The sequence below is a fragment of the Oncorhynchus tshawytscha genome, linkage group LG21, assembly GCF_018296145.1.
Source record: "Oncorhynchus tshawytscha isolate Ot180627B linkage group LG21, Otsh_v2.0, whole genome shotgun sequence".
NCBI classification, from domain to species: domain Eukaryota; kingdom Metazoa; phylum Chordata; class Actinopteri; order Salmoniformes; family Salmonidae; genus Oncorhynchus; species Oncorhynchus tshawytscha.
Genome location: NC_056449.1, coordinates 7,779,899 through 7,803,414, shown reverse-complemented (window position 1 = coordinate 7,803,414; position 23,516 = coordinate 7,779,899). Strand labels below are relative to the sequence as shown.

The 23,516-nt window shown below is 43.7% G+C and overlaps 1 protein-coding gene across 2 annotated transcripts; it reads left to right on the top strand.

Moving 5' to 3' along the window:
• The first annotated feature begins 506 nt into the window (after nt 1-506).
• LOC112220820 (F-box and WD repeat domain-containing 11-B) lies at nt 507-22,701 on the top strand. 2 transcript variants are annotated; one of them, XM_024382716.2, is made up of 13 exons: nt 510-696; nt 4,480-4,548; nt 4,735-4,957; nt 10,730-10,916; nt 11,027-11,117; nt 11,571-11,708; nt 12,116-12,234; nt 14,757-15,006; nt 15,178-15,296; nt 21,078-21,188; nt 21,289-21,367; nt 21,455-21,619; nt 21,683-22,701. In XM_024382716.2, exons 1-12 carry the CDS (start codon nt 658-660, stop codon nt 21,614-21,616), a joined length of 1,587 nt encoding a protein of 528 aa, XP_024238484.1. In that variant the 5' UTR covers nt 510-657; the 3' UTR covers nt 21,617-21,619; nt 21,683-22,701. The 2 variants fall into 2 exon arrangements, with proteins under 2 accessions (XP_042158936.1, XP_024238484.1); XM_042303002.1 differs by having other exon boundaries at nt 507-696; nt 21,455-22,701.
• Nucleotides 22,702-23,516: the final 815 nt, after the last annotated feature.

The window sequence follows — 23,516 nt, the reverse complement described above, 5'->3', positions numbered from 1 at the left end:
TTATTTATGATGGCCAAACCCGGACAACGCTGGGCCAATTGTGCATGGCCCTAAGGGACTCCCAATCACAGCCGGTTGTGATACAGCCTGGAATCAAACCAGGGTGTCTGTAGTGACACCCCAAGCACTGAAGAGATACATGCCTAGATGTCATTTTAGCCATTCTATATCCACTTGTCATTCTTCAAATGATCTGGTGCTTGTATGCTAGTGTCTACATTAATTTACAGTGTTATATTAGAAGTAATGCAAAATAGGTTTTGCTTGCTTGCCCGTAATATTCCTTTATGTACTATGTTAACCAATGACGCGAGTCATCTCAGACTCAGAAAGCATATTTTGGTATCGTTCGAAAAAGTGATGAGTGGTATAGTTGATGTGTTTCTCAGAATGGCAGCATCTTTAAACATTTGGCCTTCTGTTAGGGGAATGCCTTGATAGCACGACAAGCCAATCAATGTGGGGCAAGCCAGTTAAGGCACGCCTCTAGCAGAGCTTGGCCAGTCAAGAGTGTCGGATTCACGAGTGGGGGCAGGGCACTAAACACAGCCCTGCCAAGCTGTGGCTGAGCGAAGTGAATGACGTCTCTGCCTTTGCAGCCGCCGACGCAGTGTTTGGTTTCCATTTTCACAGCCGAGTTTCGGGGTGACCAACAACATGGAACCGGAGATTGAGGACAAAACGTTGGAATTAATGGTAAGCTTTGGTGACATTGACCCCTTAGGCCGCTACTGGGAACGAAAAGGAGCCGTAGAGGCTTGAATCGAAGGCCGAACGTGGTACCAACCCGAACCGAGGGTCGGGAGAGTTGGAGGAAAAAGGAAGGGGAACTAGAAAAAGAGGGAGGGCCTGAAACATCGATATTTTTTCTTTGAGGGTCCTGGTGCAGCGACTGACTAGGTCGTCGAAAACCTATTAGTCAAAGTGACAGGATAGTCCCTGATTTTTGCAATTGCCAAATTGAATCCGTAACCTCATGTGAAATAGTGGAATGGTTTCTGCAAGACGTCCGCTAAATAAAGTCACGGCTTTCGGTGTAGCTTTTCACTGCGGTGACGCTGCGCCACTCGGCCCTGTGTCACAGCTAGTTAGCTAACTAGCCTGCTAACTATGGACACAACGTACCTGGCTAGTTAGCTGGATAGCTACAGGAATGCACATTCAAGTCTGATAAAATATAATTAAATGTCGCCCATACCCTCCCATGTGAATTTCTGAATGTTCTTCTGGTGTGCGTGTTCATGTTTATAAAGCTGCGTAGAAGGAAGTGCACAACATTAACTCGCGAGGGGTAGTTTCATTGCTAACTCGATTGCTAACGAGTTGTTGGTTAAGCAACAAATAGTTGGCCACCGTGACATTGTGATGCATAAATAATTGTAACTTACTTGAGTTCGACAGCTATAGATGGACACCTGACATTTGTAACAAACTGTTGTACTTGGTTTTTCCATCTTTTCATTCTTCAATGTACCAAGGTAACGTTAGCTAGCTCGCAGACTTATAGGTAACGTTAGCTAGATTGAACTAGCCACCTGACCAGTCCAAAAGCCAATATATCAGATTTTGGGGTGATGGCTAGCTGTTTGCCCAGAGTTCTACCTTGCACGTTTAACGTTACTAGTTGTTGGTCTGATGTCGTCTATCAAAAATGACATCTGCCTGTCAAGACTGTCAATTGGCTAACATTAGAATAATATTTCAGTGTTGGTAACTAGTAGCTGCAAACATATATACAGTAAGCCTGATAAATACAGTAAAATTGTTTGTTAAATAAAGAACCGATTTGGTTTCATCCTCAACAATCCTCAGCCACCACTGTTTGTTTTGGCAAAGTTAAATTCCACCTAACCAGACTCGCTCCTCACACCGCAGCAATGATGGCATTATTTTCACACTGAATCAGAAATCTCTAGGTGATTCACCTGTAACTAGCTAATGAGTCTGTCAAGACTTCCAATAGAGTTTTCCCTTGTCCAATTAGGTCAGTCCTACCCCTCTCTTTAAACCATTACTAAGCTCAATGGTAAGCATTATTTGACATTGACTAAACCTAAATCAACACAACCACCCTGCAAGTAAACTACATTGATCTTGAGCTAGGATACATGTCATGTTTCTGTTCCAGTTACCCTCTTCCCTTCCCTGTGTAACCTTTTCCCAACCTAGGCTATATTAGACAGTCCTATTAGATAGCCTACTCGCACTGAATTGACAATGTACATATGTATGTTCTAGATTATTCTGTGTCTGTATTTTGACCCTATGTAAATCACTAACCACTTTCATAGTGTGAGGATGGAAGAACAGGGGGCGGGGCGTTAGCAAAAATCAAAGGCCTTAAAATTGACGAACATGTCCATTGCGTAATCGTCCCTCCAACTTCTCTTCCTATCCCCACCCACTTCATATATCTAACAATGCTTTTGTGTGTCTGTCTATGCCTTGTGTGTGTGTAAGTATGTGTTTCTGCGCTCACTGTGCAAATGTGCGTGTAGCTCTAATACTGGTTTTTCCCCTCACTACCCCAACCCACCTTCTCTTCTCATCTTCACAAACACTGGTGTGATTACACACACCAATCTGTTCTTCACTTCACTCTTTCCTATTCTGTTTTGTCATATTTGTCTTCCCTCCACATTCCTCCCCTTTCTTTCACTCCTTTTTGTCTATGTATATTCTACCCCCATTTTCATCTTCCTCCTGCTGCTCTCATCTATCCTCTACCTCTTCAACTCCTTTCCTCCACCCCTCATCTTGCTTGTTTCCTCATCTCTTTTCCTCCTCTCTCTTCCCATCCTTTCTCCCATCCCTGTCTCACGCCTCTTTTCTCTCCTTTCCCTTTCATTCCTCTTCCGATCTCTCCTTCTCTCACACAGTGCTCTGTGCCTCGCTCTCTCTGGCTGGGCTGCTCCTCGGTGGCAGAGAGTTTGTGTGCACTCAGGTGCCTGCAGAGCATCCCCTCCACCCGGGCACACAACCAGGTTCTGCTACTCTCTCCTCTTAATTCTGACCTGCCTACTGCCCCCCTCCTCAGCCCCTTACCACACCATGAGCTGTGTCCTGCACCCTCCCCAGGCCCCCTTGCCTTCCCGCCTCTTCCTCCCAAAAACATGCTTCTCTCTCCAGCCCAGCTTACAGGATATCTGATATCTTGGCCCAAGTTCATATTTAGCCTTCTAGAAAAGGGTTGATCAATACAGACAAGCTCGCCTGAAAGATGCCTCCCTCTTTCCTTGGTAAAAAAGTTGTTTTGGTCAAAGCTGAAATGACACACAGACCAAATTTTGATCAAAGATAGCATAATAGGCTAACAAGTGAATCACAGGAACAGGATTGTATCAAGTCTAGCCAAACCTAGCTAGGTCTTGTGAAAGTAAAGCTTCAAATAGCTAGACTACTCCATACTCTAAAGTTTTGGATTTGTATTTATAAGTGCTGACAATTTGCCCAGTTCACTTGACAAGAGTTGTCTAGTTAATCTGAATTAGATGAGCAGAGTTGGGGCTGCTGGCTGGGGTGAAAGGAAGGAGAGGCTACCAGAGCATGTCACTTGGGGTGCAGTGCTAGGTTGTCTGGAGGTGTGTTGGGCAGGGGATGGTCTAGGAACCCCCCGCCCTGCCTGTGTTAGGGGGGGAGTGAGGGGCGCCATGGTATGCTCGCTGTCTGGCAGCCTGTCCCTAGGCTTGCTCTCTGTCTGTTAGTTTGTCTGCTCTGTATGGCACTGCTGCATGAACACTAGTGTCCGTCTCTCGCTGACCTTGTCTGTGTACCCGTCTGACCTGTTACTATTGGTCTGTCAGTCTCTCCACTGAAGAGTGACAAAGGATCCAGTGCAATATCAGTTTCATTTTTGCAGATCAGATAGTGGAGATGTACTACTGTAGGCCATCTGAGGAAGTCCCTTGTGTTTCTCTTCTACATACATCCATACACATCTGGACAGATTTCTCAATCTGTGACAGTGTCAGGTGAAGTGTGTGTGGATGACACAGACATATAACAAGCACGGGCTGTGTCTGTGTCTGTTAACATTTTAAATGGGAGATGGAACCTGTCTGGTTCAACCTTTAACAGTACTCCTCCCAGCATTCTCCCACTGTTTGTGGCTGCATCCCAAATTACACCCTATTCCCTATACGGTGTTGTGCTTTTGACACAAAGTAGTACGTAGTTGAGAATAGGGTGCCATTTGAAATGAAAACTGTCTGTGTTGGAGGGCTTGGTACTATCAGATTATGGTTTCATTACTGCAAGGTTTGTCTAGCAGCCATACCCACATACTCCAGTTTAATTTCCTGTCCAGACTGCACATCACAGGGAGAGGAGCTTTCTTATGTTATTAGCTAGCTGTGTGTGTGTGCCATTGTACTCTGCATTCTGCTACCATTTTGCACATTTGTGTTCATTTACCTTTTCTTAACAGACACCAAATGAGCTCTAACCATTCATTCCCCGTGTTCTTGTCTCGTCATACAGAACACATCAGTCATGGAGTCTCAGAACCACGTAGACGACCTCTCGCCAAAGAAGACAGTTCTCACCAAGGTGTGTGTAGATGGATTATGAGGGTGTGGAATCTGTGTAATATATCTGAGAGATATTACATTGTAAAATGTGTCAATTGTCCTTGAAAAGGCACTTACAATTTATGGCAATGGGCAATTCAATTTCAGTGGGAATGGAACCCGTAGTGCCCTGTGTGCGTGTATAACTCTGTCCTCTCCTTCTCAGCTTAGTAACGGTCCTGTGATGACGGGCTCTCGTAAGCGCCCGTCGGAGGGGAACAACGACAAGGAGAAGGAGCACTGCATCTCCCTGTTTGACCAGTGGTCTGAGACTGACCAAGTTGAGTTTGTAGAACACCTCATCTCCCGAATGTGCCACTACCAACACGGCCACATCAACTCCTACCTCAAACCCATGCTCCAACGAGACTTCATCACAGCACTGCCAGGTAACACACACCTAGGGTTGTTGAGGTGAACGTAACACCGCCACGCCGGCGGTCAAATTCCACAGGTTTTTTTGGGGGCTTCTCCAAGTTCTGATGCTGCTCATGGTCATTGGGTAGCGTACCAAACTTGCTAACTGCCTGGTACTCGGCACTCCCTCTAAGCACTCTGACATCAATGCAAATGTTATTTGTAAATCTAATCAAGCACTTCATGAGAGCTCATGTTGTGCAACATTTCAATAGGAAATGCAATTGCGTGTGAAAACAGTGATGGCCTCTACTAAAAAGCAGTTGTTCAGCTTTCTATAGGCAGACCTAAAATATTTATTTCTCAACATTACTAATATTAAGCACATTGCTTATATTTACAACCGGAGTATAGCCTACCTGGCTGGCATGAAAATAAACCATGGGGAAAAGCGTCCTCCCTTCGCTATTTAAGTGCGTAGATTAAATGTATTTCTTTCCCGCTGCCTCCGTTTCGATACAGGTGGGTGATAATGGTCCATTCTAAGTGAAAACAAATTTTGCTCATAATTTTGGACACCTACTCATGCAAGGGTTTTGTATTTACTATTTTCTACATTGTAGAATAGTTAACAAATCTAAATATATTTTCGATTCTTCAAAGTAGCCACCCTTTGCCTTGACAGCTTTGCACACTTTTGGCATTCTCTCAACCAGCTTCACCTGGAATGCTTTTCCAATAGTCTTGAAGGAGTTCCCACATACAGTTGAAGTCGGAACTTTACATACACTTAGGTTAGAGTCATTAACTCATTTTTCAACCACTCCACACATTTCTTGTTAACAAACTATAGTTTGGCAAGTCGGTTAGAACATCTTTGTGCATGACACAAGTAACTTTTCCAACAATTGTTTATAGACAGATTATTTCATGTATAATTCACTGTATCACAATTCCAGTGGGTCAGAAGTTTACATACACTAAGTTGACTGTGCCTTTAAACACCTGTGGAAATTCCAGAAAATTATGTCATGGCTTTAGAAGCTTCTGATAGGCTAATTGACATAATTTGAGTCAATTGGAGGTGTACTTGTGGATGTATTTCAAGGCCTACCTTCAAACTCAGTGCCTCTGTGCTTGACATCATGGGAAAATCTAAATAAATCAACCGAGACCTCAGAAAGAAATTGTAAACCTCCACAAGTCTGGTTCATCCTTGGGAGCAATGTCCAAATGCCTGAAGGTACCACGTTCATCTGTACAAACAATAGTATGCAAGTATAAACACCATGGGACCACGCAGCTGTCATACCGCTCAGGAAGGAGATGCGTTCTGTCTCCTGGAGATGAATGCACTTTGGTCCGAAAAGTGCAAATCAATCCCAGAACAACAGCAGAGGACCTTGTGAAGATGCTGGAGGAAACCGTTACAAATGTATCTATATCCACAACAAAAATGTGTCCTATATCAAGATAACCTGAAAGACCGCTCAGCAAGGAAGAAGCCACTGCTCCAAACCCACCATAAAAAAATCCAGACTACGGTTTGCAACTGCACATGGGGACAAAGATCGTACTTTTTGGAGAAATGTCCTCTGGTCTGATGAAACAAAAATAGAACTGTTTGTCCATAATGATCATCGTTATGTTTGGAGGGAAAAGGGGGAGGCTTGCAAGCCGAAGAAAACCATCCCAACCGTGAAGCATGGGGGTGGTAGCATCATGGTGTGGAGGTACTTTTCTGCAGAAGGGACTGGTGCACTTCACAAAATCGATGGCATATTGAGGAAGGAAAATTGTGGATATATTGAAGCAACATCTCAAGACATCAGGCAGTAAGTTAAAGCTTGGTTGCAAATGGGTCCTCCAAATGGAGAATGACTCCAAGCGTACTTCCAGAGTTGTGGCAAAATGGCTTAAGGACATCAAAGTCAAGGTATTGGAGTGGCCGTCACAAAGCCCTGACCTCAATCTTAAGGAAAATTTGTGGGCAGAACTGGAAAAGGTGTGTGCGTGCAAGGAGGCCTACAAACCTAACTCCTTTACACCTGCTCTGTTAGGAGAAATGGGCCAAAATTCACAGACGTTATTGTGAGAAGCTTGTGGGAGGCTACCCAAAACGTTTGACCCAAGTTAAACAATTTAAAGGCAATTCTACCAAATACTAATTGAGTGTATGTAAACTTCTGACCCACTGGGAATGTGACAAAAGAAAAGCAGAAATAAATCATTCTCTACTATTGTTCTGACATTTCAGTCTTTAAATAAAGTGGTGATCCTAACTGACCTAGACAGGGAATTTGTACTAGGATTAAGAAATTGTCAGGAATTGTGAAACTGAGTATAAATGTATTTGGCTAAGGTGTATGTAAACCTCTGACTTCAACTGTATGCTGAGCACTTGTTGGCTGCCTTGCCTTCACTCTGCAGTCCAAATCATCCCAAACCATCTCAATTGGGTTGAGGTTGGGTGATTGTGGAGGCCAGGTCATCTGATGCAGCACTCCATCACTCTCATTGGTCAAATAGCCCTTACACAGCCTGGATGTGTGTGTTGGGTCATTGTCCTGTTGAGAAACAAATGATTGTCCCACCAAGCACAAACCAGATGGGATGGCGTATCGCTGCAGAATGCTGCTGTTGCCATGTTGGTTAAGTGTGCCTTGAATTCTAAAGAAATCACAGATGGTGTCACCAGTAAAGCACCATAACACCTCCTACTTCACTGTGGGTACCACACATGTGGAGATCATCCATTCACCTACTCTGCATCTCACAGACATGCGGTTGGAACCAAAAATCTCAAATTTGGACTCATCAGACCAAAGGACAATTTTTCCAAGGTTTCTTTGCAGCAATTCGACCATGAAGGCCTGCTTCACGCAGTCTCCTCTGAACAGTTGATGTTGAGGTTTGTCTGTTACTTGAACTCTGAAGCATTTATTTGGGCTGCAGTATCTGAGGCTGGTAACGCTAATGAACTTATCCTCTGCAGCAGAGAACTCTGGGTCTTCCTTTCATGTGGCGGTCCTCATGAAAGCCAGTTTCATCATAGCACCTGATGGTTTTTGCGACTGCACTTGAAGAAGCTTTCAAAGTTCTTCACATTTTCCACATTGAGTGATGTTAATGTCTGGATGGTAATGGTGGACTGTTGTTTCTCTTTGCTTATTTGAGCTGTTCTTGCCATAATATGGACGTAGTCTTTTACCAAATTAGGGCTATCTTCTGTATACAATCCCTACCTTGTCGCAATACAACTGATTGGCTCAAATGCATTAAGGAGGAATGAAATTACAGAAATGATCTTTTAACATGGCACACCTGTTCATTTAAATGCATTCCAGGTGACTACCTCATGAAGCTGGTTGAGAGAAGGCCAAGTCTCCAAAGCTGTCAAGGCAAAGGGTGGCAAAGGGTACTTTTTAAGAATCTCAAATATAAATTGATTTAAATTTGTTAAACACATTTATTTTTTGGTTACTACATGATTCCATATGTTATTTCATAGTTTTGATGTCTTCACTATCACTCTTCAATGTAGAAAATAGTAAAAATAAAGAAATCCTGGTATGGGTATTTATCCAAACTTTTGACTGGTAATGTATATGCAAAGACACGTTTATCAATAATAGGCTAACATTGTTACCCATCAGACTATCACTTGTGAATGATGTTTTAATTTGATTTTTTTTGCAACTTTTTCGAATCAGTCTCACACCTCATGTTGCCCCCTAGCCCATAGGCCTATATGTTTCTTTAAAGTTTGTATCAAAACTAAAATGGCCAAATAACTTTTTAAAATGTAAAGCGGATTAACGTGCTTCAAGGGGTTAAGAGCCTAACCGGCATACATAAGCAGTGCGTGAGTTTCAAGTTTGGGGAAGATAATTTTCACTATAAAAATGCACCTTTATAAAAAGGATTACATGCATAATTGCATTTGCGGTCACTTTTGATAATGGTGTTTTCCGCTAATGGAACATTCGTGCTTATATCCTACTGCCATGTACGCATTGCTGTACGCATTGCTGCGCTTCTAATGTGAAGAAATAAACTATCAACATTTTAAGCTAAAAATTCTGGTCTGTTACGTCAGCCACATTGAGTAAATACAACCACTAGCATAAAAAATAAATATCTAATAATTTGGGATCTATCGCATCCCATAACTGTCCCAGACTGTTTGGAATATTTATTTCTCACACAATAGGATAGGTCGACTTTTGTACTATGGGGGATAGTAGATTGACATAGGCTAGTGCATTTGCTGTTCATCTTGTTGGCTGACGATAAGTAAAGGTGGACAGTTCTTCCAATATTTTCAATATGCACCTTTTGGAATTGGATAAGGACGCGCGCAGGCTGTTTTAGGGTGCATTATGGCCACACAAAGGGGATGCCACCATTAAATTATAGATATTATCAAGTGCTTGTCAAATTGTGAATGAGAGATGATTGATGTTTGTACTGCCTGAATGAAAAAACAAAGCAGAGCTCATGCCTTTTCAAGCGGCATTTTTTCAAATTAGTCTCATGTAGCCTTACAATGTATTAAAAATCAAAACGTAATGACCAATGTTTGTTTGAATGACTAAATTGAATAACTTAAAATGAAGCATATAGGAGTACCTGTTTCTTTACCGTTCGACACAGAATAGCCACATGGGCGCGCTCCCTCAAATCGATTGGAGGAAATATCCTTTCCATTTCATTCAGCTTTGTTCAATTGTACTCGTCATAACATAAAATAATGCCACGGAATTGTAAGCAAATCTTGTCTGCCAAATGAACTAGTGTACCCCACAGCCGTTTGGCATTGCCACATCAGGACCTAACATAACGACAACTCCGAGTATGCTATTTTCTTCTTCTGTAATAGACTACATTTTCTTCATATCATGCTTCTTTAGACCTTTCTAAAATAAATAATGGATTCATTGTGAAGGTGTAGGCTATAATGCATGGATTTCTTAGACTTTTTCAAACATATATTTGAAAAGTCTGCATCAGTGGCTTGTAGGCTGTATGGAAGCCAGGAGATGCTAAATGTGTATGTTTAATTAACGGTCAATTACCGTGAGACCGACCAGTTATTTGCTTGGCAATCACCGGGTGACAATTTCGTGACTGCCACAGCCATACACACCCTTTAACTTATTTTCCAGACACCCTTTCTCACCCGCGCGTATACACGTTCACACCTTCTTTTGGATGTGTCCGCTAGAGTCCAGCACAGGAATGTATTTTAAGCCTGAGCCCTACCAATGCCCGTGACGTTCAGACCCTACCCAATTCCGACCCAACATTTGACATAACTTCCCTCCGCTAGCTTCTGGTCTCAGTCTGCACTGTTGCATGCACTCTGCTGCTAATCGGCCTGTCTGCGTGTCTATAGCAACGGCTCCGCCTTGGGCTGCTCAATGACGGGACGTGAGGGAGCAGTTAGCCGCTAGCTGGCTAACGTTATTTCCTGTGACAAAATCTCTCCTGTCGACGCGGACAATATTCTGGTCTGTCTGACGAGGTTAAAGCACTTCTGGCACCATGTTAGGCAGGTATGACTGTCGGCTACTGCACAGCAGATGACGAGCGACTGGCTCAACTTCAAAACGTTACTGATGGCAGAGCCCAGCCCGAAACCTAGAAATTGACGAAAGAAACGGAGCTGCCCGGCCCCTAACCTGGTGTCTAGTGTTAGGTAGCAGAGCTCTATCTTCCACACTCTTTTGCACTCCTTCACACACCATGCTCACACACCCAACAAACACTTACACCCCATCTCTCTCGCTTCCTCTCTCTAGCCCAGGGTCTGGACCACATAGCAGAGAACATCCTGTCGTTCCTGGATGCGCAGTCTCTATGCTCCGCGGAGCTGGTGTGTAAGGAGTGGCAGAGGGTGATCTCAGAGGGCATGCTCTGGAAGAAACTCATAGAACGCATGGTCCGCACAGACCCCCTCTGGAAAGGCCTGTCCGAGAGGCACCAGTGGTGAGCATGAACACGAACGCTCGTCGAGCTACTGGAGACGGAGACACAAGGAATAGGGAAGTTCTGAAGATTGATTTCTCATTGGCTTATTGTTCTGTCCGACATCTCAGGGAGAAGTATCTGTTCAAGAACCGAACGACAGAGGTCCCGCCCAACTCCTACTACCACTCCCTGTACCCCAAGATCATCCAGGACATAGAGGTTAGACTGTAGCTCTGTCCACAAAAAAAACCTCGCCCTTCAGGCGGTGGCTATGTCTCAAATGGCCCCCTATTTCCTATTTAGTGCACTACTTTTCACCAGGGCTCTGGTGAGTTTATGTAGGGCATAGGGTGCCATTTGGGGGGGGGGGACGCGTTCTGTGTCTATAGACCGTGGGTGTGATTAAAAACAATAAGGTTGATTAATACTTTTGATGAAGGGATCTATTTTGTTCTCACCCGTCGTTGCTCTTTATCCCCATCCAATGTTTTTCCTCCCTCATATATCCACTCTTTTCTGTTTTCTTCTATCCCTCTATTGTATGCGTTTCCTCTTGACATCTCTCTCTCCTTCCCACTACCTGCCAACCCCCTCTCTGCTCTGCTCTCCTCACCTCTACCCCCCTCTCCTCACCTCTATCTCTCGTGTGTGTGTGTGTGTGTGTGTGTATAGACTATCGAGGCTAACTGGCGGTGTGGCAGACACAACCTGCAGAGGATCCAGTGTCGGTCAGAGAACAGTAAAGGAGTCTACTGCCTCCAGTACGACGACGATAAAATCATCAGCGGCCTGAGAGACAACTCCATAAAGGTGCGTGAGTGTACTTGTCTTTTTGGACGGGTCAAAATGGATTAATCGTCATGTTATTGCAGACTATGCCATTGATGTGAAACAGCAGCTGTCTGTCTCTCAAAGGAAAGACCTGAATTAAAGGATGAAAGGAGTCATTTGCCCACCCTCTGTGTGTTCCACTCATCTGTCTGGCCTGGAAAATGAGGGGGAGGAGGGAGGAAAGGGCTAGCCTGTCCATCTCCAGCACTCTAGTACACAGGGATCCCTACCACACTGCATGGAAATGGGGCATGAACAATACTGAGACCAGCTTACCCTGATCCACATCTGCTCCTGCTCGCTTTCTCTCCCTTCCTCGTGCTAACTCTTTCTTTTTCTACTCTCTCTCTCTCTCCTGACATCTCCTCCTCCCTCTATCGGTGTAGATCTGGGACAAGCAGTCTCTGGAGTGTCTGAAGATCCTGACAGGTCATACAGGGTCAGTGTTGTGTCTGCAGTATGATGAGAGAGTCATAGTCACTGGTTCCTCCGACTCCACTGTCAGGTATGACACAGTCATCTCATATATATATATATATACACACACACACACACACACACACACACACAGGCTTAGTCCAAATGCAACCCTATTTCCCATGCAGTGCACTAGTTTTCACCAGGACCCATGGAGCTCTGGTCCAAAAGTAGTACACTACTATATATGGAATAGGGTGCCGTTTGAGGGGACAATCTTACACTGCCATCTGTCGCTATATTACCTACTGCTTTAGCCACCCAGTATGTCTTAGCTACTTGGTATGTCAGTGTAAAACACACGGCCGCCTGCAGTGCCTTGGAAAGTATTCAGATCCCTTGACTTTTTCCACATTTTGTTACGTTACAACCTTATTCTAACTTGCTGAAACTGTTTTTTCCCCCTCATCAATCTACACACAGTACCCCATAATGACAAAGCAAAAACAGGTTTTTAGAATACTTAAGTATTCAGACCTTTTACTCATTACTTTGTTGAAGCAACTTTGGCATCGATTACAGCAACCAGTCTTCTTGGGTATGACGCTACCAGCTTAGCACACCTGTATTTGGGGTCTTTCTCCCATTCTTCTCTGCAGATCCTCTCAAGCTCTGTCAGGTTTGATGGGGAGCGTCGCTGCACAGCTATTTTCAGCTCTCCAGAGATGTTTTATCAGGTTCAAGTCCGGGCTCTGGCTGGGCCACTCATGGACATTCAGAGACTTGTAGAAGCCACTCCTGAGTTGTCTTGGCTGTGTGCTTAGGGGTGTTGTCCTGTTGGAAGGTGAACCTTCACCCCAATCTGAGGTCCTGAGCGCTCTGGAGCAGGTTTTCATCAAGGAATTCGCTGTACTTTTCTCTGATAATCTTTGCCTGATTGGTGGAGTGCTGCAGAGATGGTTGTCTTTCTGGAAGATTCCCTGATCTCCACGGAGGAACTCTGGAGCTCTGTCAGTGACAATCGGGTTCTCGGTCACCTCCCTGACCAAGGCCCTTCTTCCCCGATTGCTCAGATCTAGGAGGAGTCTTGGTGGTTCCAAACTTCTTCTATTGACGAATGATGGAGGCCACTGTGTTTTTGGGGACCTTCAATGCTGCAGAAATCTTTTGGTACCCTTCCCCAGATCTGTGCCTTGATACAATCCTGTCTCACAGCTCTATGGACAATTCCTTTGACCTCTTGGCTTGGTTTTTGCTCTGACCTGTCTACTTAAATAGATCAGTTTGTGCCTTTCCAAATCAATTGAATTTACCACAGGTGGACTCCAATCAAGTTGTAGAAACATCTCAAGGATTATCAATGGAAACAGGATGCACCTGAGCTCAATTTCGATTTTCATAGCAACGGATCTGAATACTTAAGTAAATAAGATTTTTTTTTTTTTGTTGATACATTTGCAACAATGTCTAAACTTGTTTTCACTGTCATTATGGGGTATTGTGTGTAAATTGCTGAGGATTTTTATTTAATTCATTTTAGAATAAGGCTGTAACGGAACAAAATGTGGAAAAAGTACATGATATAAATACATCTAGAATGGACATTTGTCGTCCTAGAAATGTGACTAAAAAGTTGTCTTGGTCAGGATCGCCAACCGTCTCCACATCTGTCTTGGATTTGCCCAATACCCACCACAGCCATTGGATCACTGTCACTTCTGACTGTCACACCAGCCAACCCTCCGAGCAGCCAAACATAGGTCTCATAGTAGAGAGAGAAGGCTCTGTCTGTGGTCATATCTATATATGAAAGCATCCTGCCCTGTCTGCTCATTTATTTATAGCTAGTTGAGGAGTGCTAAACTGCTGCCCAGCCATCTCGCTGTCTCTTGGATGCAATAGCTATATCATTTGTGAATGCCAGTCTCTCTCTACCACTCTTGTGGTAATAATCACTACTTCACCCTATCTTCTGTAGCTACACACAGAAGCTACACACACTCGTACACAGGGAGATTGATATTTAAATTTAAATCGTTACCATTTCTCACCTTCCAATATAAGGCTAGCTGTTAGGAAATCTATCTGTAAGAGAGTTGTGATAGTCAATATGGTTAGTTAACATTTTCAATGTCTAAACCTGAGGAGAGAGAGAGAGAGTGTGTGTGTGCGCGCACCAGCCCATGCCAGTCTCAGCTGCACACAGAAGCTCAACCTTCACACACTCATTACTTCACACTCTCCCTGGGAGGTATCCAAGGAAAATGTGACTTCACTTCCTTAGCGACGACTTGACGGGCACTTGTTTGTGGCTTTGAGTCTCAGCTTTTCCAGTGTGAGTTTGTGTTTGATCCCCCCCCCTGTCGTACAGTGGAACTCAATAAAAACGCTCTTAACGGCTGGTCCCTAGTGTGGGGTGTGTTGACTGGGACGGCGCAGTGTCCAGCCCTGGCCGCTTCGGTCTGTTTAGCAGAGCTTTCGTTAATCAGTCTCGTTCTTTATTTTTTATAATATCCCCCCCTCCTTTTCTCATTCTCCTTCTCCCTCCCTTCCCTCCTTTTTTAAAATCTCCCTCCCCTTCTCCTCTGTCCGTCTCCCTCGCTCACCCAGGGTGTGGGACGTGACGTCAGGTGAGGTATTGAACACCCTGATCCATCACAACGAGGCGGTGCTCCACCTGCGCTTCTGCAACGGTCTGATGGTGACGTGTTCCAAGGACCGCTCCATCGCCGTGTGGGACATGGCCTCGCCCACCGACATCAGCCTCCGGCGGGTCCTCGTGGGTCACCGTGCCGCCGTCAACGTGGTTGATTTTGACGACAAATACATTGTGTCGGCTTCGGGGGACCGCACCATCAAGGTGAGAGGTGTGTGTGTGTGTGTGGATCATGAGATATGAAATGTGGGGCTAGTGTGTTAGCGAGTATGTGGGTGCACACGGACATACCTTGTCTCTACAATGTTTGATATTGTAGTTGTTTCCGGTGAATATTTGAGATCTGTCTCCCTCTCTCTCTGCTTCCCCCTGTAGGTGTGGAGCACCAGTACGTGTGAGTTTGTGCGCACGCTAAACGGACACAAGCGAGGCATCGCCTGTCTGCAGTACAGAGACAGACTGGTGGTCAGTGGCTCCTCGGACAACACCATACGGTAGGAGACTGGCCCTGTCCTAAATCTGTCCTGCCTACTACTGTACTAATCCTCCTACATCCTATTTTTAATGTAATGTTCAGCAATAACGTATGCAGTAAGCAATAAATATCTACGTACCAGACTCACCCATACTGAGAATGCGTTTCCCATCGGTTGTTCATTATGGTACAGCGCGTCCCCTTACCTGATTGTCAGCTGTTGGCAATCACACATGGGTCTGAAAAGGTGATTTTCTTACTCGATAGCATGCAGTGAATCCGTACTAGATGAAAAGAGGAAACGAGTATGACATCCTGGCATTTAAAACACACTACGTTTCTCCCCCTCTCCAATTTCACATACTATAAAACGTTATATTTTCACATTTGCTAAATGCCTACTATTTAGAACACATTATGGGTATTTGCACACGGCCAGTCTGTGATATCTTGTTTCACTGGGTTTATGGGACTTTGTAGGATGTGTGTCAGGTAGGTAGTGCCTTTGGAAGGTATTCAGATCCCTTGACTTTTTCCACATTTTGTTATGTTAGACTTATTCTAAAATTGATTAAATTGTTTTTCCCTTCATCAATCTACACACACTACTCCATAATAACAAAGCAAAAACATGTTTTCAGAAATTTGTGCAGATGTGTTACAATTAAAAAATGGAAGTATTACATAAGTATTCAGACCCTTTACTCAGTACTTTGTTGAAGCCCCTTTCGCAGCGATTACAGCCTTGAGTCTTCTTGGGTATGACGCTACAAGCTTGGCACACCTGTATTTGGGAAGTTTTTCTCATTTCTTCTCTGCAGATCCTCTCAAGCTCTGTCAGGTTGGTTGGGGAGCGTCGCTGCACAGTTATTTTCTGGTCTCTCCAGAGATGTTCGAGTCCGAGCTCTGGCTGGGCCACTCAAAGACATTCAGAGACTTGTTCCAAAGCCTTGGCTTGGCTGTGTGTTCAGGGTCATTGTCCTGTTGGAAGGTGAACCTTCGCCCCAGTCTGAGGTCTTGAGCGCTCTGCAGCAGGTTTTCACCAACGATCTCTCAGAACTTTGCTCCGTCCATCTTTCCCTCGATCCCGACTAGTCTCCTGGTCCCTACCGCTGAAAAACATACCCACAGCATAATGCTGCCACCACCATGCTTCACCGTAGGGATGGTGCCCGATTTTCTCCAGAGGTGGTTGTCCTTCTGGAAGATATCCCCTCTCTCCACAGAGGAGCTCTGTCAGAATAACCATCTGGTTCTTGGTCATCTCCCTGACCAAGGCCCTTCTCCCCCGATTGCTCCCCTGAGTTTTGCACACACTTGGCATTCTCTCAACCACCTTCATGAGGTAGTCATCTGGAATGCATTTAAATGAACAGGTGTGATTTTTGAACAACTACCTCATCTCTGTACCCCACACATACACTTATCTGTTTGTGCAGTGAATTTCACCCACAATGACCAGGGAGGTTTTCCAATGCCTCGCAAAGAAGGCAACCCATTGGTATATGGGTAGAAATAAAGAAGACATTGAATATACACTTTGGATAGTGTATCAATACACCCAGTCAGTACCAAGATACTTGTGCCCTTCCTAACTCATTTGCCAGAGAGGAAGGAAACCGCTCAGTGATTTCACCATGAGGCCAATTGTAGGGCTGTGACAGTAATTGAATAACTGTGTAACTGACGGTTATGAATGAAGACCACCATGAAAATAAAATGACCGTCAAAACCGTTTTTCTTTTTAAATAATCCCAAAATTGATGTAGGCTTAACTTTATTTTCATGTATATAACACTCCCGCTCTTAGGTGAAGTTTTACTAATGATTATAACCAATTGTTTTGGGGTTAGTCTGTCAAACTTTCTAGTTCGTTTTCCTCTTTCCTTTGACGCTCGAGCAGGTAATCCCTAGATGGGGGGGTGTAGAGCGCTATGGGACTACAGTAAAAAAGATAGGTGGACTTTTTCATTGCTTGCTAGTAAATAAATAAATCTGTCTTATAAAAAAGTTTGGATGTGTCTGACTTCATTAATTATTCAACAGTTGACAAATTTGTTCTGACTGAGGGCTGTAAATGCACTAATGTTTTATCAAATGGACAATGCACCAATCCTCCAACCTGGAGTGGTATAATTTTATACAGAATCTTTTCATTTATATACTCATCAACGCTGATCAGGCCAGGTACTGGCCGACATTCAGGCCAGGTACTGGCCGACATTCAGGCCAGGTACTGGCCGACATTCAGGCCAGGTACTGGCCGACATTCAGGCCAGGTACTGGCCGACATTCAGGCCAGGTACTGGCCGACATTCAGGCCAGGTACTGGCCGACATTCAGGCCAGGTACTGGCCGACATTCAGGCCAGGTACTGGCCGACATTCAGGCCAGGTACTGGCCGACATTCAGGCCAGGTACTGGCCGACATTCAGGCCAGGTACTGGCCGACATTCCGCCCTAGGTGAGACAAAGTAATTGCCGCCCTCCTAATTTTTATGAATGCCCCATGTGGTCACCTACAGTTTGTAAAACAGGTAATTTACAGTTAATCCCTGTCATTTCTGCCTGTATTAAATACAGTAATTTGTCATTCTTGGAGTGGAAACGTTGTTTGTTACACTTGTGAGTAACAAGACGGCATGGTAGCCTAGTGGTTAGAGCATTGGACTAGTAACCGAAAAGTTGTAAGGTCAGCCCGGGGATTTGAAAAGGTACAAAATCTGTCGTTCTGCCCCTGAACAGGCAGTTAACCCACTGTTCCTAGGACGTCATTGAAAATAAGAATTTGTTCTTAACTGACTTGCCTAGTAAAATAAAGGTAAATTTAAAAAAGACGTACCATTTAGGAGCTCCATGTGAGCATGTCTGGTTTCCCTGTTAATACATTTTTCCTTGAACCTTTATTTAACTAGGCAAGTCGGTTAAGAACAAATTCTTATTTACAATGACGGTGTACCAGGGAACAGTGGGTTAACTGCTTTGTTCAGGGGCAGAACGACATATTTTTACCTTGTCAGCTCGGGAATTCGATCCGGCAACCTTTTTGGTTACTGGTCCAACGCTGTAACCACTAGGCTACCTGCCGCCCCTGATGTTGATGGAGAGCATGCGCCTGAGCACGCATAGAAGCACCTGGCCTGCTTCTCGCACATGTCAAATGTAGTATAGTGCCCAGCTGGGCTTCTCAGAATTGTTTTGTATGCATGTTACTAACAGTATTTGAAGAATCTTTCTAACACTCCTACCCCTCGATAATCCACGTCGCTGATTTTAAATAGGCTATGGACATGTTTCTATTTTGATGATTGTCAATTTCATTATTCAAAAAGTTTTCTAAAGTAGCCTGTCTGGACTCCGTCTCTTTAAGAATCAAAACGTCCCTGTCATGATTTAACCTTGTAAAAGGCCTATTTTCAGTAGCTTAGTCTACATTATTTCTCTCATTACGGCGTCTTCTCTTTGAAGAACATATGCCACTGCCATCAAATGACCGCAGCAGCAGGGTTTGTGACATTATGGTACTATTTCAGGAAAAGTGGGGAAAACCCATCAGACTTTGTTTGAATAGTTTTGTGCATCAAAGTAGGATCTTTATTTATTTGTATATTTCGTGCAGGAGAGGACAAGGTAGGCTTATCTTTATTTTGACTCTTCATGTTGTCAATACTAAAATGCAACAGATCCCGCTCCAACCTGGCCTTAATTTGTTGATTTGAATGTTTATAACACAGGTGGCTGGTGGCTCCTTAACTGAGGAGGACTGGCTCGTGGTAATGGCTGTGACGGAATAAATGAAACGGAAACCATCCGTTTTAATGAGTATGATACCATGTTTGATACCATTCCAGACATTATTATGAACTGTCCTCCCCTCAGCAGCCTTCAGTGATTTTATTTTTATAATTAATAACCTGAATAGTCATTAAATGCCATGATGATAATGAAGTGTTTCAAATGGGTTTTATTTGGACGCATATCCATGTAAACAAGTATATAAACAGAGTTGTGACCTCCCCCTGACCGGTTATGTCGGTGACGGTGTACATTGGCCTGGCCAATTACCGTGACCTCAAATTCCAAGACTGTCGCGGCCTTTGCCACTGTTAACTTTAAAAAATGAAATAAAAATGGTAGGGAAAAACTGATGGATCAACTTTTGTAGTTACTTCACAATTCTAACCTAAATGACAGTGAAAAGGAAGCCTGTAGAGAAAAAGATTCCAAAACATGCATCCTGTTTGCGATAAGGCACTAAAGTAAAACTGCAGGAAATTTGACAAATTGGCTTGATGTCCTGAATACAAAGCATTGTGTTTGGGACAAATCCTACAGTGTCCTGTGATGCTCAGTTGGTAGAGCATGGTGCTTGCAACACCAGCATTGTGGGTTTGATTCCTACTGGGGACCAGAATGGGGAAAAAAGAATTGCACTCACTACTGTAAGTGGCTCTGGATAAGAGCGTCTGCTAAATGACTAAAATGTACACACTTCATTTTTTTCATGCGTGGTTGTGGCTGCATCATGTTATGGGCAGTGGTGTAAAGAAGGGGAGACATAAATACTTTAAAGTAGTTTTTGGAGGGTATCTACTTTACTTGACTGTTTTTTATATTTTCTACCATTTTTTTTTAATTTTACGTCACTACATTCCTAAAGAAAATAATGTACTTTTTACTCCATACATTTTCCCTGACACCCCAAAATACTCTACATTTTGAATGCTTAGCAGGACAAGAAAAGGGTCCAATTCACACACTTCTCAAGAGAACATCCCTGGTCATCCTTACTGCCTCTGATCTGATGGACTCACTAAACACAAATGCTTTGTTTGTAAATGATGTCTGAGTGTTGGAGTGTGCCTCTAGCTAAATATGGTGCCGTCTGGTTTTCTTAATATAAGGAATTTGAAATGATTTATACTTTTGATACTGAAGTATATTTAAAACCAAATACTTTTTGGACTTTTACTCAAGTAGTATTTTACTGGGTGACACTTACTTGAGTCATTTTCTATTAAGGTATGTTTTACTCAAGTATGGGCATGCTTGTCATTGGCAAGGACTAAGGAGTTTTATAATGAAAAGACACGGAATAGAGCTAAGCACAGGTAAAAATCCTAGAGGAAAACCTGGTTCAGTCTGCTTTTCACCAGACACAGGGAGATGAGTTCACCTTTCAGCTGGACAAAAACACAAAGCCTAATCTATACTGGAGTTGCTTACCAAGAAGACAGTGAATGTTCCTGAGTTCGTTTTGACTTACATCTATTAGTACCTGAAAATGGTTGTTTAGCAATGATCAACAACTAATTTGACAGAACTTGGAAGAATTTTGATAAGAATAATGGGCAAATGTTGCACAATCCAGGTGTGGAAAGCTCTTCGACTTACCCAGAAAGACTCGGCTGTAACTGCTGGCAAAGTGCTTCTACAAAGTATTGATGTGTGTGAATACTTATGTAAATGAGATTTCTGGTTGAATCTGTGCTTTCACTGCTCGACTGAGGGGACCGTACAGGTTATTGTATGTGTGGAGTACAGAGGTAGCCATTCAAAAAATCCTATTACACTATTATTGCACACCATTGAGTCAATGCAGCTTATGTGACTTGTGAAGCACATTTTTACTCCTGAACTTATTTAGGCTTGCCCTAAATAAAGGGTGTGAATACCTTTTCTGAAAGCTGTGTGTTTGTGAACATATGGTTTATTGTGTGAACATATGGTTTATTGTGTGAACATATGGTTTATTGTGTGAACATATGGTTTATTGTGTGAACATATGGTTTCTTTCCAGGTTATGGGATATTGAGTGTGGAGCGTGTTTGCGAGTGTTGGAAGGTCATGAGGAACTAGTCCGCTGCATTCGCTTTGACAACAAGAGGATTGTCAGTGGTGCCTATGACGGGTGAGACACACACACACAGACACACAGACAATGAGTTTATAGATAGTCTTTTTACAATTCACTCGCTGTTCTCTACTGACCTCGTCTCCTCTCTCTGCAGTAAGATCAAGGTGTGGGACCTGCAAGCTGCCCTGGACCCACGAGCCCCAGCCAGCACCTTGTGTCTGCGCACACTGGTGGTGAGTATCTTTTTGTTTGCTTTAATCTTTTAATGTCTGGTCTGTTGTAGACCGTAGCGTTACGTGGTTTGTGTGTGTGTTTTTCAGGAGCACTCGGGCCGCGTGTTCCGGCTGCAGTTTGACGAGTTCCAGATCATCAGCAGTTCCCATGATGACACCATCCTCATCTGGGACTTCCTGAACGTGTCGACCAATGGACAGTCAGAGGGCCGGTCCCCCTCACGCACCTACACCTATATCTCCAGATAGCAGGTAACGCACGCACGCACGCACACAACTCTGGCTTGGAGTTTCTGACCCGTCTCTGTCCTTCAGGTGGCGCCATCCACTGCAGCGAGTCTTGGAGGAGCTGAGATCTGATTGGCTGATGGAGGGTGTGTTGCAGAGAGGAGCTCAACTCGTCTTCTTCCTCATCCTCCTGTCCATATACCCATTCTGACAAGGACTTAGGTCTCCCACCACACCCCTGAAACACACACACACACTGCAACTTTTCCTGCAGTTGAACACACACCCACACATTCATATTAAATCACTAACTTATGTTCTCCAGTCAACACTAACCCACCACAGTAAAACATGTTTTTACATATCTTACACCAGACATGACCTAATCACTTACCTTAAGAAGTCCTACCATAAGCTCTAGTTCTTCAGTTCTCACCCCCAACCCCACCTAGACACACGTGCTCGTATGGACGGAGAATGACCTTGGCGCTGCAGTGTGGGAGAGAGAGACTTTTATCTCGGCTCTGAGTGAGGAAGGATGAGCGATGGAGTTAGTTAATGAGTGAAGAATGAAGACTCCACTCCATCTATCCTGGTTCCCACTCTTCTCCCTGGGAAGAACACTTGTTCGGAACGCGGAACACACACGTGTGTGTGTGTGTGTGTGTGAACCTGTAAAATGCGGCATAGACTAATAGAAAGACTGGCAGTCTTGCTCCGTCACCATGGAAATGGATGTGCATGTTGAGGTTGTCGGGATACGTCGTCCCGGGCGACACCTATGCTCTTTCCTTTTACGGCTGTTTTACTTTCTGAATGTTTTTTTTATTCTTTTGTTTTTATATTTTATTTGACAAATCATTTTGTTCTTAGTAAAATTATACTAAGCATTGTAGTTATTTTTCTGTCTCTTATTCTCATTATCTTTCTCATTCACTCTTCTCAGTCGTTTCCGCTCACCATCTCTCTATCCATCCATGCTCGCTTTAGTTATGAGAGAAGCTGGAACTCTGAATGCAATTTAGCTGTCCTCTTGTCAAAATTGTTCTATATTAAAATGATTTTTTTAAAGAAAATGATATTGTGAATAAAGTACTTGACAGTGATTGGGTATTGAGCCAACTAACATAAATTACTGTGTGTCTGTTTGTTTATCCCTTGTCATTATTGTGTGTGTGTGTGTGTGTGTGTGTGTGGCTGCATCAGTAAGTGTGCCCAGATGAGTGTTAGCGTCTGCGTCATTGAAGCTGAAATCTGTATTTGTTGAAACTGCCACGTCCGTTTAGGACATTACGACGACAAGGAGGTTACTTATTAAAACAATGAACACTGTTCTTTCCCCCTCTTACGTCATCGCACGCCCGTTAGAAAATCGGAGAGAACGTACTGCGTTTTTTTTACTTTTCAATTTTAACTCAGCATTTTTTGGGAAGGACCCATAAGGAACCATTTCACTGTTTAGTCTACACCTGTTTACGAAGCATGTGACAAAATGTGATTTTTTTTTTTTGTGTGTTTTTTTTTTACCGCATTACCAGCCACTCGACTCTGTTTAATCACCAAAACAACAATAACAAACGTGCTGGGGCGAACAGTGGGGCTGTGTCACGAAATCTGGATTCTAGCTTTAGTGACCTTTCAACATCATTGCAGATGGGTAAATATACTTGGACATCATTAACGTGTCCATTCTCGTCTAAGGTTTTGCCACCGGGTGGCGCTCTAACCCTACTGTATCACTGAGCCTGATATGGCTTAACACTATCCAAGTAGTTACACTGCTTATATCCCATTACAACTTGTTCTAATACACTACCCACTCGTGTGAATAGGATAACCTACCCTGTAGGAACAGTATATCGTTTTCCTTCGCGAGTAAAGCTTTCATATGGAACCTAAAGCGGCTGTTGGGTTATTTAAA

Excerpts from the sequence above, each read along its gene's own strand:
- LOC112220820 (XM_042303002.1), top strand. The coding sequence starts at position 658 with ATGGAACCGGAGATTGAGGACAAAACGTTGGAATTAATG. Across the intron at positions 4,549-4,734 it reads AGAAGACAGTTCTCACCAAG|CTTAGTAACGGTCCTGTGAT; the intron begins GTGTGTGTAGAT and ends TCTCCTTCTCAG. Across the intron at positions 4,958-10,729 it reads CTTCATCACAGCACTGCCAG|CCCAGGGTCTGGACCACATA; the intron begins GTAACACACACC and ends TCCTCTCTCTAG.